We start from the raw sequence: 20,735 nt of genomic DNA on the forward strand, positions 1-20,735 counted from the left end.
TACATGCTCTACAGGCTAAGCCTGGCACCCCTAAATTTGATAGTTTTAGATGAAATCTGCATTGATATCAGAAAATATAAAAATTAATGATAGTAACAAGTCTGTGGTATTTGATAGCATTTGGCACTGTTTTAAGCACTTCAGGGCAGCCCCAGTGGCGCAGCGGTTTAGTGCCACCTGCAGCCTTGGGTGTGATCCTGGAGACCTGGGATCGAGTCCCACGTCCTGCTCCTTGCATGGAGCCTGCTTCTCCCTCTGCCTGTGTCTCTGCTTCTCTCTCTGTGTGTCTCTATGGATAAATAAATAAAATCTTTAAAAAAAAAAAAAGCACTTCATGCCTATTAATTCACTTAGTCCTTATAATAACCCTATTATTATCCCATTTTTACAGTTGAGGAAACAGGCATAGAGAAATTAAGTAACTTGCCTAAGGTGATGCAGTTAGTAAATAGTGGGACCAGGTTCAAAACCAGGTAGTCTGTCTTTCCTTAGTTGAAAGCAAATTAAAAATTAATTGAAGCAAAAATTCATGAAATTTGAGACATCCTTAAGTCTACAGTTAATCTTGTAAATCAGAGACTTTTCTATTGGTGTCCATAGTGTTTCATTTAACTAAAATAATTTTATGTAATCTCAGCCCCTTGCTTCGTGATCAACATTTTACGTTGCTTTATACGGTAAGCATATACTTTATAAATTACTTTAGTTGTGAATCTGACATGCATCAAAGGACAGTAAATTTAGCTAGTCAACATGAAAAACTTTACAGAAAGTTACTTGTCTCCTCTTTCCTTAGGGAAGAAAGATGAGCTCTTTCAGTTCCCAAATGACTCCTCAATTTAAAATGAATTATTCCCCTGGAAGAAAATATTCCTTCTCCTCCTGCAGGAAGCAGTAGCTGCTTTCAGAAGCTGCTGTCATTTTTCTCTTCAATGGTCTGTATTTAGTCCTGATGTGTGACTCCTGCCACTTTCTTTTGAAACCTCAGCAGCAGCGAAACTAGTGATTCACTCTTCTTGAAATAAATGCTGTGTTTGGCATGCTACACAGACAACTTCTGAATGCCCAGGTCCCAGCCTGGGCTTCTGGTCTGGAGTGATGATAGATAAGGAGCTCCCACTGAGGGAGATAGTACTGCAAAGTGATTAAAAGCTTAAAGCTAAGAGGGGCGTCAAGGTGGGTTAAGCATATTCCTTTGGCTCAGGTCACGATCCCAGGGTCAGGGGATCAGGGATCAGGGATAGGGGATTGAGCCCCTCATAAGGCTCCCTGCCCTGTGGGGAGCCTGCTTCTCCCTCTCCCCCTCTGTCCCTTCCCCCTCTGCTTGTGCATTCTCTCTCTCAAATAAATAACAATCTTAAAAAAAAAAAAAGGCTTAAAGCGAAGAGCAGGATCTGACACCTAGTGAGACCTCAGGAGAAGGTTGCCCCTGCTATGGTTGTTGGGTACCAGGGCCTCACCTGTGCTGGGCACTGTGGTAAACACTCTGCATGCCATGCCTGCTTCCATTCCCATCAAGTTACCACCGAGTAGGTGATGTTTTTGTGTCTGTCTCCATTTGCACATGTAAACACAACAACTTAAAGAGGTGAAGAGTTTGCCTGGGGCCATATAGTTAGTAAGTGGTTAGAGCTTTGGTGCAAACCCAGCTTTTTTAAGGTTTAGTTTTTTTAAGGTAGAAAAGTAGAACAATCATAACTGTATAATGTTTAGTAGAAGTTTTCACTTCTTCCCAGTCATCATACCTCAACAAAGATAACCACCGTCCTGCTTCTCTCACTATAGGTAAAATTTTTTTTCATTGTAGGTAAATTTTGACTCTTCTTGAACTTCATAAAAATGGAATCATAATCATATAGAGTGTACTCCTTTGTGTCTGGCTTCTTCGTTCAACATTATGTTGACATTCATAATGGTGGGTTTATTCATAGTGGGTTTGCACTAGTAGTAATTTCTTCTTTTTCATTGCTAAATATATTGCTACATTTCTCATTGTGTATTTCATTGTACAACTGTACCTCGGTGATTGATATATCGACTGTTGATGGACTTTTGAGTTGTTTGTATATCTTGGCTGTTATTAAAAGTCTTCTTGAGTATATGTATGCCTTCCCTCCCTCCCCTTTCTCCCTCCCTTCCTCTCTCCTTCTTTCCCTTTTCCTTCTTTCCCTCCCTCCCTCCCTCCCCCCCTCCTTCCTTCCTTCCTTCCTTCCTTCCTTCCTTCCTTCCTTCCTTCCTTCCTTCCTTCTAATCTCTACATCCACTGTGGGGCTTGAACTCATGGCCTGGTGATCAAGAGTGGCATGATCTACCAGCTGAGCCAGCCAGGCGTCCCTATGTATGTAGGTGCTTTGGTTATATATCTAGGAGCAGAATTGCTGGATCTTGATATATATGGTTGATACCATGAAACACTTTTCCAAAGTGGCTTTACCAGTTTCTTTTCTTTTTTTATTTTATTTTATTTAAAGATTTTTATTTATTTATTCATGAGAGACACAGAGAGAGGGAGAGAAGCAGAGACACAGGCAGAGGGAGAAGCAGGCTCCATGCAAGGAGTCCGATATGGGATTCGATTCTGGGACTCCAGGATCACGCCCTGGGCCAGAAGGCAGGCACTAAACCCCTGAGCCACCTAGGGATCCCGGCTTTACCAGTTTCTATTCCCACCTAGCCATGTGTGAGTTTTAGGGGCCCCAGTGTTAATGCTTGGTGTTGTGTGTCATCTCCCTTTTATTATTTTTTATTTTTTTTATCTCCATTTTAGTACTCTAGTGAGTGTGTAGTGGGACTGTGTTGTATCAAATTTGGCTTTGAATCAATTGATGCTTGTTGTAAAACATTTGGAAAATCACAAAAAAGTGTAAAACAAAAATTAAAAACTGTTTTCAGTTCTCCCATCAAGATATACAGGTGTTAATATTTCGGTGTATTTTCTCATTTCTCTACTGTATATGTGTATGCTTATGTATGCTAAATACAAAACTGGAATTGTTTCGTGCAAGCAAGATACCGCTAAAGGGGATATTTGAGTGCCTGAATAATGAAATAAAAAAGCAATGAATGGAATGCCCAGGAATGAGTCCTAATGATATTCTAAGTGTACATATATGTGATTTGCCTATTTTATTTGGAGGAAGAAGGAAAAAAGAAAGGAAGCCAGCATTTCTTATGTACCTGCCATGCCCTGGCACGGTGCTGAGAAGTGCTGTATGCGTTGAGTGGACTTGTCCGCTATGAGAAAGTATAACCCATGCGGCAGCCACCTACCATACAACTTGTTTGAAAAATAAGTCTTATTTCACACCTAGTAACAGAACATGTTGGAAAATTGGGCTCATGTCCCAGTGTTAATGGAGTTTAATTAAACTGGCAGGTTGTTTGCCTAGTTGCAAAGGTACACATACTCCTATTGCTTTAACCCCTCGAACACTAACACACAAGGAACAACTTTGAATGGAGAATAGTTCATTGTCTGGCACATAGGCTGCATATTTTAACAATTGTCCTGTTTCCTTCAAATGCATTAAATCCAACTCGTTATTTTTCAACATTGAATCTAATCTCAAAATCCTAATTAAAGTCTGTGTTTGAAAAATTTACATTATTAGCTGAAATTTTCATTGGTTTCGAAAGGGGAACCTTGTTCTTTGAAGCCATGCTTAATCTCCTAGAGACCAGGACTAATTTTGCCAGTAAAAATGCGCTGGTGGGAGAAGGGTAAAGTAGAAAAAAAATTTGCAGGACATACACAGTCTTACAATCCTGAATGTACTTTAGATCGTCAAGATAATCGGTAGAGATCTCTTGGTTTTCTCTTAAGAGCAGAGGGTGTGGAATCTTTCTGTTGAGGATGGCTGGCCTATGGTAAAATTCTGTCATGTGAGTCCAAGTTAATTTTGTGTGTGTGTGTGAATCACCTTTAAGAATGATAATTATTTTGTATAAAGTTGTCAAATGGCTAAGTTGTACACCTGAAACTAATGTAATGTGCGTCAACTATACTCATGTTAGAAAAATTATTTATTTATTTATTTATTTATTTATTTTTTAAAGATTTTATTTATTTATTCAAGAGAGACAGAGAGAGAGACAGAGACACAGGCAGAGGGATAAGCAGGCTCCATGCAGGGAGCCCGACGTGGGGCTTGATCCCAGGTCTCCAGGATCAGGCCCTGGGCCAAAGGCAGGCATTAAACCGCTGAGCCACCTAGGGATCCCCAGAAAAATTATTTTTTAAAGAATAGTGAATATTTACTTTAATGGTGTTTAGAAACAAAACCCAGAATTCATTTTTTAAAAAAGACTTTATTTATTTATTTATTTATTTATTTATTCATGAGAGACACAGAGAGAGAGGCAAAGACACAGGCAGAGGGAGAAGCAGGCTCCATGCAGGGAGCCTGATATGGGACTCGATCCTGGAACTCTAGGATCACGCCTTGAGCCAAAGGCAGACACTCAACCGCTGAGCTACCCAGGCATCCCCAAAACCCAGAATTCATAAACTTTATTCAGAAAATACAACATAAAAATAATAGCTTAATTATAGGACTTTTTTGATGATTAGATATTTCATATTAGTTCATTTTCCTGATTTCTGGAGTTTAAGGGGTAAGACTAAATATGTAGCTTTTTATATTATTTTATTTTTTAATATTTTATTAATTTATTTGGAGAGAGTGGGAGAGAGATCAGGAGCAGGGGGAGCAACAGAGGGAGGAGAAGTAGGCTCCCCGCTGAGCTGGGAGCCCACCGTGGAGCTCCATCCTGGACCTGAGCCAAGAGGAGATGTACTACACAGATGCCCCTAAATATTTGCTTTTTTTTTTTTTTTAAAAGATTCATTTATTTATTTATTCATGAGAGAGACTGACTGGGTGAGAGAGGCAGAGACACAGGCAGAGGGAGAAGAAGCAGGCTCCATGCAGGGAGCCCGATGTGGGACTTGATCCCAGATCCTGGGATCACGCCCTGGGCCGAAGGCAGATGCTCAACCACTAAGCCCTGCAGGCGTCCCAATATTTAGCTTTTTAATTGGAAATTCAATAGGGACACATTTCCCTGAATTACTAAAACCTAGACACTAATTAAATTTACCATTTTCGTTCCTATTAGTCTTATTTATCATGTGGAGATATCGTTTCTACACTTTATTTTTTTTGTTGAAGTATAGTTAACATACAATGTTACGTTAGTTTCAAGTGTACAACATGGTAGTTCAACATTTCTGTACATACCACCATAGATACAGTAACCATCTGTCACCCTATGTTATTACAATATTGTTGACTGTATTCCCTGTGCTGTACTTTTCATCCCCCTGACTTATTTTATAACTGAAAGTTTGTACTTCCCATCACCTTTATTTCATCTATGTCCCTCTGCCGCCTCTCCTCTGGCAACCACTAGTTCTCTGTATTTTAGAATCTGGCTTTTTGTTTGTTTCGTCTTTTAGATTTCACCTATGAGTGAGATCGTCCAGTATTTGTCTTTCTTTGACTTATTTCACTTAGCATCACACCCTCTAGATCCATCCATGTTGTTGCAAATGGCAAGATCTCCTCCCTTTTTATGGCCAAGTAATATTCCATTGTATTTATACCATCTCTTTTTTATCCTTCCATCTTTTAGTAGACACTTGGGCTGCTTTCATGTGGAGATATCTTTAGAGGCTCTAGGTACATGAGCCTCCTTGTTCCTGCACTAAATAGCTGTGGAAATTGCTGCGCTTCTCATTCATATGACTGCCTTTTTGTGGTTCTTCTGTCACCTTCTGTAACATCTTGCTTTTCATCTTTGCTTTCATAGAAGCTCACGCTTCTGTGTCAGTGCATCTGCTTGGCTTTGGGCTAAGGATTGTAACTTCCAACTGTGCAGGGTTGTGTGTAAGAAGAAAAGAAGGAAGCTGATGGTGAACTGTGTTATATGTTGGGTGCTGGGTCTGAGACTGCGTGTTCCCTACAGAGGAAATGGTGACTTCCCAGCATCACTGTTCTGCATGCTCAAAGGCCATTTCTGCTTCTATTTATTTTTCGTTTGTTACAATAATAATAACAACTTGTTTGTGACCAAAATGGAAGCACTACAGAAATGTGTGATTTAAATTCAAAATGCTCTCTTTTGGGCACCTGGGTGACACTCAGTGGTTGAGTGTCTGTCTTTGACTCAGGTTGTGATCCTGGAGTCCTGGGATCGAGTCTTGCATCAGGCTCCCCACATGGGGCCTGCTTTTCCCTCTGCTTGTGTCTCTGCCTCTCTCCCTCTGTGTCTCTTATGAATAAATAAATAAAATCTTTTGAAAAAAATGCCCTATTTTATCACCTCTAGGCATAACTACTCTTTAAGAATTTGGTAAACTTTTTAAAGATTTTTATGTAACTTTGTAAACATGTATTTTACATAAACAAGGCTACTCTATAACTATGTATGTTATTCTGATAATTTTGAAAACAATATATCTTGATACTTTACCTGGCTGTGTATATACTTTTTTTTTTTTTTTTTTTTTTAAGTTTTAAGATTACATTTGATTTTTAAGTTTACATTTGGGCTCCAGTGTGAGGCTCAAACTTATGATCCTCAGATCAAGATCAGAACTGAGATCAAGAGTCAGATGCTTAACCAACTGAGCCAGCCAGGTGCCCCTAACATTTTTAAAATAGCTTTCTGGTATTTTGCAATGTGGATATATAAAAATTTAGCCAGTTTCCAATTAATGGACATTTAAGTTATTACCATAAATACTTTGTATACAAGTATTTATGTGTTTAGGATTGTGTTTGTATAATTCTTCTGTTTAGGGTCAATTATTAGAAGTAGAATTGCTGGACCAGATGATGTAGACATTTAAAATTTGGCATTATCTGCCGTAAATATACCAATTTGCACTTATTTTTCTCCCACCCTCATCAAAGGCTGTTTCTGCATGTTTCCTGGTGTTTTCAAAGCACACATTGTGAGTCAGAAGTGTCAGATGAGGTATTTTTGAGTTTCAGTTTGTTGTCAGAAGGAGAGACCTTTATTTCTGGAATGTAGAGACAAAAAAGAGGAGAAATGGATACCTCTTTGACAAGAAGATACCCAACCAGGAAAAGGAGGGAAGAATGGAAGAAAGAGAAGACACTCCAGGAAATCCTCGTCTTCCACCAGAAGCACATCCTCCTGTGTCCTGTGGTCTCTGCTTGTGGCTCTTTCTAGCCTGGCCTGAGGGTCTTCTTAAGTCCTTGCCTCCCTTTTTGCTATTTCAGGTTGTCCACTTACCTTGAAATGGATAACTTCTGGGAAACTGAAGCCTCCGTTTTTGTCAGGACATCAATCATGGGTTCTAATTGTTAGTAATAGAAACATAGTCAGACCCTTGTGGGTCTGAGATACTGTAAGGCTCATGGAATTGCTGGGAATGTGGGAACCAGGCTGTGGAAATGGTCCAGGACCAAGGGAAGCTGGGTGGGTAGGGCCACAGGCACACTCTGAGTAGGACATGCCACCTGGGCCATGCTACACTGGGGACACAGACCCACCTTATGGGGGCAGAGAGGAGAATTTGGCTTTTTCGTTCCCAGTTGGTGGTAGACTCCGCCTCACTTCAGCTCTCCTGCATATGTGGGGCATCCCTAGCACGGAAAGAGATTGCGTTCAGATGCTGACCGAGGTATGGATCATTTCCAGCCTCTGCCCTCTATTGCTGGGTAATCCCTCTAACCTCCTTCCACTGGGTCTTTGAGATCTCAGAGAAGGGCGATATAGATGTAGATAATATAGACACATCCATGTACACAAACGTATATGCGTATCCGTTTTTAAATCACTCTGTATGGTCTCCCTTGTTGGCTGGCATGCATGGTAGCACATGGTCTTGAGGGGGTTGGGTCTGACTGCAGGGGTAGGGATTCCAGTAGACGGTTGGTTTTTGCCACATTTATTGGTGGCCAGGTAAGGATAATTTCGATGGAGATTGGATTTATTTATTTTATTTTATTTTATTTTATTTTATTTTATTTTATTTTATTTTATTATTTTATTTTTTTAAGGTTTTATTTATTTATTCATGAGAGAGAGAGAGAGAGAGAGAGAGAGGCAGAGAGAGAACCAGGCTCCCTGCAGGGAGCCCGACATGGGACTCGATCCGGGGTCTCCAGGATCATGCCCTGGGCCAAAGGCAGACACCCAACCGCTGAGCCACCCAGGCATCCCGGAGATTGGATTTAGCTTAGAAACTAACACCCTTCAGTCAGAAGACCTGAGGAGCCCGACTAGATAGATTATTTGTGTCCAGGAGTTTGGAGGCCAAAATTCAAATTCCTCAGAGAGGTGACTTTGGGTAAAAGAGGACTGAATTATGAGTGAAGAGAGATTCTAGGCTTGGTTCTGCCTGACAACTGATAGGGACCTGGGGCAAGTCACATGACTGTTTTAAATTGTCTTCTCATGTTTTATTTTTATTTCATGTTTTAAACAAGGGTTTGGATGGTCATTGTTTTTAATCAGACTACCCATCAGAAGAATTACCTGGTGTGTGTGTGTGTGTGTGTGTGTGTGTGTGTGTGTGCAGGCGTGCAGAACGTTAGGCCTCAACTCTAAACCATCCATCACAATTTCCAAAAGAGGTCTTGGGGACTCATTAAAAATGCTTCCAAGTGCTTTTGGTGGCACCACAGTACTAGAATGCTGAAGAAATTTCTTTGAGTTCTATTGTTTCATGAAATATGTTCAATCCAAAGGTGGGTGGTTCCAGAAAAGTGGTTTTATTAAGCATTTTCAACGTAACAGATTTTAGTTGCCCTGAAGGATATCATTTGAGCCTTCATCCCTCAATACCTCTTTTTGTCTACTATCAACTCTTCTCTGAACATAATAAAGTCTAAATTGTCTCATCCTCAGATTTTCTTTTTATGGATTCTGTGGCACAGACTGCTAATTTTATATCCAGTATCTCTCCTCTCCTTCTTTGGTAACCAAAACACCTGATATTTTTTGGGTGTAGTAATGTGCCAAGTTAAAAGATTCTGTTTCCTAGCCTCCCTTTCACCTGGCCATGGGCCAGGGACTTAAGCGTTAGTAAGTGAAAGGTGACGTGTTATGTGTGCGGCTTATGGGAAGGTTCCAGAGACTGACTTCTATGGACAATGCATCCTTTCGCTTTTTCTCCGTCTTCCTACCAACTGCTTGGAACATGGACACAATGGCTGACATCCATTAGCCATCTTGGATCACAAGCTAATGGTGGAGATGGAAACTATGCTCTTAGCAAGTAGAGCACAAAGAAAGGAGGAGCCTCAATCCCTAATGACCACGTGCCCTGATACCACCCCTGGATTGCTTACTTCCAAACTTCTTTCTTACTGGGTAAGCCAAAGTTATTTTGGGTTTTCAATCATGAGCAGCTGAACCTAACCTAACTGATGCTTCTGCTGTGTGGAGACTTCACAGTATGTCCTCCACACCTCTAGGTGACTCTGCACATAGTAGGTGCTCCATAAGTATTTAACAGATTCAACATGCAGCTGCTCTGTCCTGTGTCTTTCCTACGTGAGATTAAATTACTCAGAGGGACCTTCTGTTTATTCCCTCCTGAGCACTAGAAAGGTGGTTCCCATTCCTCTGTCCAGGGCTTTAGTGCCACAGGCTCAAATAATTTGACAAGTCAGTGGATAGTAGGCCTTTGAAATTCCCAGTCACGCATGCATTATTTCAAATGAAAATCTAAGGGCTGGGCAGTTTTCTGAATCTACTGAAGAAGTTGGAGGTGGTTTTCAAGTGATGTCAGCAAAGGCCACCATGAAATCTTTTGCTATCATTTGGAGGCCGTACTTTCCACAGTGCCTGCCAGGAACTTTATGTTAGGGGACTCTTTTGAAAGTGACTATTAAGAAGCTCTGATTGCCAGCTACCGACAAGGGGATCTGCCTTCTGAGTGGCAACCTCAGAGGTGGTCTTGGCCAGACCGACTTGCCCCTGACTCATGCTGAGCTTCATCAGCCAGGCTGACACGCCCCTCTTCGGGGGCCCAGGACAACATGCTGGTTTCCTGGAAGTGCTTAGGCCAAGATTCTGCTGCTAAGAAAATGAGATTGTTTTTGCAAGTATGGCCTAATGGCAATGCATTTAAAGCTCTTCCTTAACAGGGAGCGCTCCTTTCGAAGAAATATGGGGTTAAAAAGAAAAAACAAAACCCCTATAACAGAAAGCAAAAGCCAGGAGATAAATGAACTCTTCACTGCTACCAAGGAGTTTATTTCAGAATGGGTTTCATTGACTGCGTTGATTTGGACGGCCTACTGTTTGCCCTCTGAGAGTGGGGGGCCGAGGCTGACCCACACCCCTTTGTGGGAAGAAGTGAATTCCACGGCAAACCCCAGTGTTGTTCAAAAGTGTTTGCTTCTCCTGGAAATAATTATAGAAATACGCAATCCTTGAAAGGCAACATCTGGCTGGCTGGAGGCAAGCTGGCGAATACTCAATCTAAATAGATGGAGGTGACGTGGCGCAGGAGGCAAGAAATAGCCCGAGAAAATGGCCAGTGGGTTTTAGTGTCTGTGTCTAGAGAGACACCCCTCTCTGTCCTGGGGGCCGCCTTTCTTTGCCACAGCTGTGGGTTACCCCAGCCTTTCTAGAAGACAGATGCATAGCTCGGAGCCCAGTTATCCACCCCTTCCCCTTCCGAGGCTTCTCTGGAGGAAAGAGGGGCTCCTACAGCTCCGCTTGGCACCCAGAGCTGAGATGGGTTTGCTGTCCAGGGGTGCCTTAGGCCAGTGCTCTGCGGTCTGCCTTGACTTCTCATCTCCCTCCAGTGCAGTGTGAGGTGTTGATTTCAATGTTGGACATGTCTCTTCCCTCAGGGTACTTTCTCAAGGTGCCCTTTGCTTGTCCTTACTCGCCATGCCCAGGAGAACCTGGGAGCTCTGCAGCCTCCTCCATCCTCAGTTTGGAGGGCCTTGGCTTCGGATGTCTCGAAACTCTGGGGCAGATCCCCCTTTGTTGCTTTTCAATTTTGCATTTACCAGCTGGTGGCAGAAGCCGGACAGCATCTTCATGGATTTATGAACACGAAAGATTTTTCATTTTTAGTAGCATGTGAGATATTTTCAAGGAAAGAATGCAATTCTAATAAATCCAATGAACCTGTCCTGGATTTTCAGAGACAAAGTTTCTATGAGAGCTATGGTACTGATATTTTGAAGGTCTTTTTGGGAAACCTAGGCCTTTATAGCAAGTTTTTGCAGATGGTGCATTTTTACATAGAAATGCTGCCAGGGGCAGTTTTGTTCAATCAATTCTGCTGTTGCTACCTCTTGGCTGTGGTTTTGCGGAGCCTGAGCGAGTGGTCTTAGAAGCCTGGTCTGACTTCTCTCTGGTCTCTTCAGCATTCAAGCACCGAAGAAGGCTTAGAGAAGACCAGATTTCTTTCAAGTCAAGAGATTATTGAGTAAATCCCTGGGAGATTTCAGGAGCGGCATCTTGCTTTTGAATAAATAGTTGTTAGTATAACGTGGAAGAAGTCCTGTTAATCACACTGACGGGGACTCAGGGATTGCTTATCTGGATTTGAGGGGTTACAAGAGCTGAGAGTCCTTGGAGCCCTGAGACCCCTGAATATCCACCTCTGCGTGCTTGCCGTGTGGTCTGAGGCAAGAAATCACTTGTCTTTTGTTTCCTTGCCTGCCTCAGTTTCCTTGCCTGTAAAATTGTGCAGCCCACCTCCCTGTCTTTTTATGCGAATCAATAAAGTCGTGTGGTCAAATGCTGTGTCAGTATTAGTTATGAAATTGATGGCTCTGTTTTTCACTTGGCCCGTCCCATGACCTCCAGTGTCAGTGGTGACATCAGCCTCACTGCTTGCACTGTCTCGGGGGTGGACCCTCTTTCTCATACTCAGGCTGGTGTATCATGCGTTCCTGTGCCACTGACTTTGGGTGGCCATTTGGCCCTGCTTCAGATTTGGGAGATGTGACCTTTGCTTTTCCTGCTCCCAGGTAAGGCTTTCCCTTTCTAAATCTTCCTGTCTGGACTCTCTCCTGGGTTCTCTGTTTTATGCAGCATTGTACAGTCTTCAGTTCCTTTCTCTTGCAGGGTAGGTGGTGAACTCATTAAGTGGGGGAGGGGAGAGGGGATGGGGCTCCATGACAAGCTGGCTTATTAATCTGACTTTTTCTGTACTTGCTCCCTGCCCCCAGCCCAGAGGCTGCCTCATTCCCCAGGGTTTTGAGAAGACCTGAAAGCTCTTAAAAGGCATTGGACCTACTTAACCCTGCGGGGATTCATTTTACATTTAATACAAATGCTTTTTATTCATTCAATACAGATATTTACCAAATGCCATATTTACATCCATGTGCCAGACCCTACATTCATATACATATTATTGAAGTTCGATTTGCCAACATATAGTATAATACCCAGTGCTCATCCCATCAAGTGCCTTCCTCAGTGCCCGTTACACAGTCATCCCATCCCCCTGCCCACCTCCCCTTCCACTATCCTTTATTCATTTCCCTGTGTTAGGAGTCTTTCATCAGACCCTACATTAACCCTAAAGATTTGGTGGTAGCCTTAGCAGAGCAAAGACCCTACTCCTGGTGGCTTGTATTCAGGTGGGGGAGATCTACTGGGAGAAAAGCCAATAAACACACAAATAAAGGCTTATCAGTGGGTGATAAGCCCTCAGAAGGACAATTTGGCGAGATAAGGTGGGTTGTGAAGATGGTGGGGGTTGGGGAGAATATTACTTTATGGGGATGGTCTTTCCTGTGAGATAGTCAACAAGAAGTTGAGGCTGGAGCATGGCTATCAGGGAAGAACACTGGGAAAAGGAGACAGGAGAGGGGGACATTATGACCCTACGGTGTGTTCTGGGAACAGCAGGGGCAGTGGGGAAGATGAGAGCATTCTGGGAGGTGATAGGGTTGGGGGTGCAGAACATGCTGGATTTTGCTGGTCATCTTAAGGCATTTGTTGTGATGGCAGTGGGAAGCCAATGAAGGGTTTGAGAAGGAAGGAGGTGGACAGCCTAGAACTCTCTGTGGAATTACAGAAAGCCCAGGACTTCCTGTGGACTTGTTCTGCAGTCATTGCCAGTGGCAGTGCCTAGTGACATGGAAGAGCAGGGGCATGACAGAGGTAGGACCTGTAAGGTAGGAACAACAAGCCTACAGTGAGTACCCAGGAGACCAGATGCCTGCCCGTTTTAAAAGTGTGTTTTAAAATGTCAAAAATAAATAAATAAATAAAATGTCGATTAGGGGACAGCCGGTGGCTCAGCGTTTAGCACCGCCTTCAGCCCAGGGCGTGATCCTGGGGTCCTGGGATGGAGTCCCACATCGGGCTCCCTGCATGAAGCCTCCTTCCCCCTCTGCCTGTCTCCGCCTCTCTCTCTCTCTCTCTGTGTCTCTCATGAAAAATAAATAAAATCTTCAAAATAAATAAATAAAATGTCGATTAGGGGCGCCTGGGTGACTCAGTCAGTTAAGCATATGCCTTTAGCTCAGGTCAGATCTTGGGATCGAGCCTTGTGTTGGGCTCCCTGCTCTTTTTGGGGAGCCTGCTTCTTTCCTGCTCCCCCTACTTGTGCTCTCTTTCTCTATATAAAATAAATAAATTATTAAAAATGTCAACTAAACCCATGACAACACAGTGGGAAAGTGACATGAAAGTGCTATGTAAATCCAGAAAATTTTTAGTATCCATACTGAGCTAATGGTCAGTTATTGATAGTGCTGTGCTCGGAGTACGTTCTGAAACAAATGCTTTTTCTTGCATTTATTTATCTATCAAAATATTGACTACTTCACAAATAGTAACTCAGTGCTTACTGTGCTATTTTTTTTTTTATAAAGATTTTATTTATTTATTCATGAGAGACAGAGAGAGGCAGAGACACAGGCAGAGGGAGAAGCAGGCTCCATACGTGGGACTCGATCCCGGGTCCACAGGATCAGGCCCTGGACTGAAGGTGGCGCCAAACCGCAGAGCCACCTGGGCTGCCCCTTACTGTGCTAATTGACACTGGAGATTATTGTCTTACTCCCGGTCGGTACACAGGCCACTTGGAAGGTTGGGTCATCTGTCTTTTTTTTTTTTTTTTAAAGATTTTATTAAAAATCTTTAACGATTTTTAATCTTTTAGGCCCTGGGCTGAAGGTGGCGCTAAACCGCTGAGCCACTGGGACTGCCCCATCTGTCTTTTTTTTTTTTTTTTTTTTAAGATTTTATTTATTCATGAGAGAGAGAGGCAGAGGGAGAAGCAGGCTTCTTGCAAGGAGCCTGACTGAGACTCAATCCTGGGTCTCCAGGATCACGCCCTGGGCTGAAAGTGGCCCTAAACCCCTGAGCTACCTGGGCTGCCCCCCATCTGTCTTTTTGACTAGAGTTTTCGAGTACCTGTCGGGGTAGAATTGGGACGTTGGATCATTTGACTACTGATGGCAGAGCCTTGTCATTTGGCCCTGCTCTTTGGAGGGGGGCGACCAGAATGGCTTCCTGTGTACATGAGGAGGTTCAAGACATTTGGCAGCAAGAGCTAAGTTTTAGCATGTATGGGAGTACTTGACTTACTTGCTGTAACTTACCCGATGCCCAGGTCTATTTTTTTCCTTTGTTTTTAGCAAATATGAGGTGGGAGGGGGGCGGAGAAGATTTCTCATCTGTTTTATTTCCTGATTTGCTTCTAGTCTTACACCCAAAAACATCTCCAAGGAAATAATTCTGAAAAGTAGGCCTAGTGTGGATGAGGTTTCTTATCACAAAGCTCATTAGAATAACATGTAGCCTTTTTGTTCTTGAAAACAGTGGTCTCCTTTTGATGATATTTAAATGTTTAAGTTCAAAAAACGGGTTCTGACAGTTCCACATCTGAAAGCATCATTATTCTGTTCAGTATCTTCAAAAGGCATGGAGCCGAGAGGGTGGGGTGGCAGCTAAGTGGCCTGGTTATATATCTGTGTGCTGCTGAAATCTTACAGCAGGTGGGATTCTCAGGAAGCAAATAGTTCATTCCAAGAAGTTGTTTCCCAAAAGCAACTGAGGATGGAGCACACCCTGTTTTATGTTTATTTTGGTAAAAGGAAAACAGAGTTGGGTTTCTCTGAGGCCTCAAAATGTCAGGGATGATGAACACATCCATTCATAAGCTGAACTCATTCCTTTGATGGAGACCTTTGTCCTGCGTGCCTCACTCAGAGGTGAATCTCTTTTTTCAAATAAGGACTGTCCAGTTGTTCCCTTTGGGCTCACAGAACTGATTATTCAGAAATGAGACTTTCAAGCTCCGAAGCAAAGGTTGGGCATCCTCCCAGGGCTAAGCTTCTATAGGAGGCATTTCCTCACCAGTCAGCACAGGACCTTCCTAGGCTCCATCTTCATGAGGGGTGTACTCTTGAGAGATTGTCATTGAGCCTCCACGTCCCTGTTGTTGTGTGCATTCACTGAGGGCCATTGGGAATTAAACATTGTGGAGTTTGAGAGGCAGCCCTGCCCCCCAGGAGCCCACAGTCTGTAATGGGGTGGTAGAGAAGTCAGAGGGCATGGCAGTGAGGGGGGCCTAGATAGCACCGGGACAGGTCTGGGGAAGGGTTGAGGGGTGACAAAAAGAGGGAAGCTTGGTCAGGGGAGTCAGGGAAGGTAAGGCCTGAGAATAGTGGTTGCCAGGCAAGCTCATGGAAGCCAAGGAGCATGGTGTCTTTCGAGAACCCTCAGTCCTGCATGGGGGCATCTCAGGTGGCCCGAGATTGTCAGGGGCCTTGTCTTGTACACCATGCTAAGGAGTGCAAAGGAAGAAACCAATTAATGATTTTTAAGCTGAAGTACACACGAGTGGACGAATTGGAAAGGTCACACTTGAAAAGATAAAGGTCATGTGGAGAATGGATTGGAGGAAAACAAGACTGGTGGCTGAGAGAGAATTTAGAAAACTATTGCTGACGTGCAGGTAAGACCAGGCGCAAATTAGGATGCCAGCCTAGGAACGGAGAAGAACAGCTGGGATGTTCTCAGAGGTAGGGTCAGCAAGAAGCAATTACCAACTGGTGTGGTACCAAAGGGAGAGGAAGAATCTAGGATGCTTCCAGGTTGCTGAGAGAGGGTGGGGTTGACAATAATGTCATGTCCTGTGCTTAGGAAATTTTTTTTCTATTTATTCATAAGAGACACAGAGAAGTTGAGACATAGGCAGAGGGAGAAGCAGGCTCCCTGTGGGGAGCCCGATGTGGGACTCCATCCCAGGACTCTGGGATCACGACCTGAGCCAATGGCAGATGTTCCCTTAGGAATTTTAAGAAAGGATCAAATGGTCCCAGGACCTTTTAGTGCTGTTAGATAATCTGAAGCTACTACAACAAGAATAGGCACGGCTCTAAGTTGAGTCTAACCAGGGAGTTGTTTTTCTAAATAGGAGAAAAATGTAGAGAAGTCCCAATAAAATGTTGTTTGGTTTAGAAAAACAAAACTACTAGAAGAGAATTAGGAATAGAAAAGTTCCCGATGGAGCTTCTTTAGTGTATGCTGCCCTGTGTTAGGGTGTTGGCCTTTACCACCTTGGCAGGTGGCAATAATTCCCTCCATTCTGGAAGATTAAAAGTGCAAACCATCAGCCCAGAAGGTATTTTAGCTAAGATGGTTTGGGGTCCTGATCAGCAAGAGGTCCCCACTTCAGGGAAGTAGAGTCATGCCTGAGTTGGGGGATCCCCGTTTGCAATGTGAGGACTACATGCTCAGGTGGTAGCATGATCTAGTGAAGTGGACAAACAGGGACTTGGAGTGGGATGGGCCAGATGTGCTCAGAATCCAGAATTATCTGTTAGCTTATAACCTCTTCCAAATTACTGAAGCTCCTTGTTCTTCAGTTTTCCCCCAATGTTTTATTTCTTGAGGTGGGTTGCTTGTCCAACAGTGTTTATTGAATGTAAAATAATCCCAGCCAGATGGGGAAGAATTCAAAGGAAAAAGAATAATATACATTAAATACCCGCCTGAGCATTTACACTCACGCATGCACACAAGCATACGTACCACATCCATATCTGAGCTCCAACAGTGACAAATCCAACACCTGCCTCCCCCTACGTGAGTGACTGCTGTTAGGAGGTGGTGTAGAGGTGGGGCTGCAGGATGGGTTCTTTTTTTTTTTTTTTTTTTTTTTGCAGTTTTATACCTTTATTTGACAATCAGCGATTAGTTCTCATCCACATTAACAGTCTATAGATTTTTGAAAGTGGTGACAGGTATGTAGGTAACCAGCGTGTAGAGCTTGTTTGGTGAATCTTCATCCTCGTTATGTTTTCTGGACAACCGCACACGGATAAGGTATGGAACATTCCTTATTCCTTTGGCCCAGACAGCTTTGTTGAGCCTGGTGTCAACGTGCACATCTGGAGTTCCCATCTCCTTCATGGCAAATTTCCGGATCTCTTGGAGTGCCCAAGGGGCACGCTTCTTGAAACCCACTCCATGGATACGTTTGTGGGTGTTGATGGTGTATTCTCTGGTCACTACCTCGTTGATGGCAGAAGGGCCCTTCTTCTTCTCGCCACCCTTCTTTGCGGGAGCCATTCTGCCGGGCCCTGGTTGGAAAGGAAGTGCAGGATGGGTTCTAATAGCACCCTTGTCCTTCCCTCACCCCTGACCTGTCCAAGGGAGGTAGGGTGCAGAGGAGGTGGGTGGCAACTCTTCCTGGCTCTGCCACCAACACTTCTTGGCCTAGATCTCATTCAGGACCTTTTTGATGGAGCTGTAGTTGGCCTTGGGCACACGGTCAGAGGTCTTATTGGCCTGTAGCATGTGGGCCACATCCTTGGCTGTCCCATTGCCAATGAGATGGCTATACTTGTCCTTGTATTCACTAGCGGGGCTCATCACCATTGGCCCCTGCTGGGCTGCCTCCTTCTTTTGCCTCTGGGTCAGCTCCTTCAGCTTCTGTTTCTCCTCAGCCTTCTGCAGGTCTCACTCCTCCCCATTGATGGTAGGAGATCATGACATAGTGACACTCATCATCTTCCCTGAAGGAGAAGGATGTCAGGCCAGCTACTTCCACTGTATCATCTTGGATGCTCCTCTCTATCTTGTTTATCAGTTGACTTTTTCTTGATCTGCCTACTGTCTTGGATAGAATCTGACACCTCTTTCTCCATCTTTTTATTTGTTGTTTCTCTTGATCCTGTAATATCTTCAAGTGGTGGCTTACTCCCAGGCCTTGTGCCAAGACTCCTGGTCACTGAGGTTGGGTTGCTTCTCCATGGAGCTCAGGATGGAGCCCAGTAGGTCCACCATTTTGGAAGCCAGTATTCCTATTTGACAAGAATGTTAGGAAGGTTAAATGTGAACCTAGGTAGAATGCCCTAAGTAGTGCCTGACCCATAGTGAGCACTCAGTAAATTGTCAATCTTTCCACATTGTTGATGTGGGACATGTCTCTATCACCACTGGATAGGAACCTTGGCTTTCTGCTTATGACCTGAATGGCACTTGGTCCCTTGGGCAGATAGCCATCTTCTTTCTCTTCTACTACCTGCAGCTGGTTTGGTCAATAGATGGAGGGGGATTTGGGGATCTTGGCATCACCTCCTCTCTCTTTTTGATCATGTCTGCAAAATGCCAGTGTGTGTGTGTGTGTGTGTGTGTGTGTGTGTGTGCGCGTGCGCGCTTTGGGATGGGAGGATTGGAATATGAGAAGGCTCATAATAATGACTGAGGGGATCCCTGGGTGGCTCAGCGGTTTAGCGCCTGCCTTCGGTCTGGGGCCTGATCCTGGAGTCCTGGGATGGAATCCCACATTGGGCTCCCTGCATGGAGTCTGCTTCTCCCTCTGCCTGTGTCTCTGCCCACCCCCCCCCCCCCCCGTATCTCTCATGAATAAATAAATAAACTTAAAAAAAATAATGACTGAAAGAGAGAGAGGAAAAAATAAATACAATCCAAATGTATCTGCTGCTATTATTATTTGTTAAAGACCTGCAAAAACCAAAAATAGAACCTAGCAAAACTGCTTTTTCAAAATATTAAACCTCTGCTCCCTAATTTTATCATGGCTTATGAGGGTCCCCTTCAATTCTTGTATTAAACATGATGCACGTGTGTGGCTTTAGTTTCTCTTCTCCTTTGCTGAAAAGATAAAATGCAATCTTTCTTTCTCTCTTTCTCTCTCTCTCTCTTTTTTTTTTTTTTTTTTAAAGATTTCATGTATTTATTCATGAGAGACACACAGAGAGAGGCGGAGGGAGAAGCAGGCTCCATGCAGGGAGCCTGATGTGGGACTCGATCCCTGCACTCCGCACTCTGGGGTCACGCCCTGAGCTGAAGGCAGACGCTCAACCCCTGAGCCACCCAGGCGTTCTCTCCCCCCCCCTTTTTTTTTTCTAAGAGTGAAGTTTATCATGTTTGTGTCATTTCAGATTCAGTGGAGAAAATCAGATTTACCTGAAAATGATAGGACATCAGTAGTTTTGTTTTTGATACAGGAGCCTGAAAATAAGCTAGAACAGCTTAGAGAACACAAATCAGCACTGTACCACAAAGACCATGTGAAAAAAAAGAGTTGAAAGAGTTTACTAATATGTGTGTCAAATTTATACCATATTGCATGGTGCCATTGGCAATGTTTTTCTCGATGTCAAAATATTACAGAAGTGTGCCATAGGCAGGCGCTCCATCTGTACACTCAGATTTTTCTGATAGGAGCCGGTTTCTGACTGTTTGGTAGAATCTAGAGTCCTCTGGGGCTGTCTGCAGTCTGTGTCTTCGCCCTCTGTGGCCTCAGTCAGTGCTGTCTGGGCATTCGTTCACGGGTTCCTTCTTACCCCAGCTGTGCTCTCTGTGGTTTGGGAAGGCGAGACCACACCTGCCGTCCTTGTCCTCAGGGAGCTTACAGTTGGGCTTTTCCGGCCTCCCTGCCATGGCCTGAGCAGCTTTCACGCCTTTTTTTTTTTCCATTCTCTTCTTTGATGAGAATGATTTTATTGGCCTTTGACTCAGCTTCTATAGGGAGTTTCTTAGTATCTTGCAGTACTTTCCCGAGAGGAGTCTTCATGCTGGGTTCCACCTCTCTCTTAGTACTGCAAGAACAGATACTGCAAACTCTGAGTGCCAAGTGCTTCTTTGAAAAGTCCATCAAGGCTCATATTTTTCCTGTGTTCGCTGTCAGTGGCCCCTTGATGCTCATAGCCTTTTAATGTGATGTCCTCAGTTTTCCTTTGACTTCCTTCCTCTGTCAAGAGGGCAGCCAACTGATGATGAGGGTTTGGGGATACGCCTGATGTCAAGGAAGTGCCTGAAGTAATTCTTCACTTCCAGTCCAGGCTGGAGTGCCTCAGCGGTGCATGTGTTGGTGGTCCAGAACACCCACACCCCAGCTGCAGGCAGGGGCAGCTTCCCTCCGGTCAAGGGACTTACTTCTTTCTTTCTTTCTTTCTTTCTTTCTTTCTTTCTTTCTTTCTTTCTTTTTTTCCTTTTCCTTTTCTTTCTTTCTTTCTTTCTTTCTTTCTTTCTTTCTTTCTTTCTTTCCTTTTCCTTTTCTTCTTTCTTTCTTTCTTTTTTTCTTTCTTTCTTTCAAGATTTTACTTATTCATGAGAGGCAGAGAGAGAGAGAGATTGAGAGGCAGAAACATAGGCAGAGGGAGAAGCAGGCTCCCTGTGGGGAGCCCAATGCGGGACTTGATCCCAGGACCCTGGGATCACCCCTGAGCGGAAGGCAGCTGCTCAACCACTGAGCCACCCAGGCATCCTATAGGGACTGTTATTTTCAAGTC

The 20,735-nt window shown here is 43.8% G+C and overlaps 2 protein-coding genes and 1 pseudogene across 5 annotated transcripts in view; 1 reads left to right on the forward strand and 2 right to left on the reverse strand.

The window, feature by feature from the left end:
• CGNL1 (cingulin like 1) overlaps positions 1-20,735 on the forward strand; it is a 163,758-nt gene that overhangs the window by 17,783 nt on the left and 125,240 nt on the right. The gene's annotated exons all lie outside the window — the stretch shown is intronic.
• On the reverse strand, positions 17,119-17,559 carry LOC112917299 (large ribosomal subunit protein eL31-like). Its single transcript, XM_072740907.1, has one exon. The coding sequence runs from the start codon at positions 17,542-17,544 to the stop codon at positions 17,191-17,193; it is 354 nt and encodes a 117-aa protein (XP_072597008.1). The 5' UTR covers positions 17,545-17,559; the 3' UTR covers positions 17,119-17,190.
• LOC112917118 (sperm-associated antigen 7 pseudogene) lies at positions 17,608-18,261 on the reverse strand (annotated as a pseudogene).

The sequence above is a fragment of the Vulpes vulpes genome, chromosome 15 (genome assembly GCF_048418805.1).
Source record: "Vulpes vulpes isolate BD-2025 chromosome 15, VulVul3, whole genome shotgun sequence".
NCBI classification, from domain to species: Eukaryota; Metazoa; Chordata; class Mammalia; order Carnivora; family Canidae; genus Vulpes; species Vulpes vulpes.

What these genes read in the sequence shown, in the direction of transcription:
- LOC112917299 (XM_072740907.1), bottom strand. Translation starts at nt 17,544, where the DNA reads ATGGCTCCCGCAAAGAAGGGTGGCGAGAAGAAGAAGGGCCCTTCTGCC.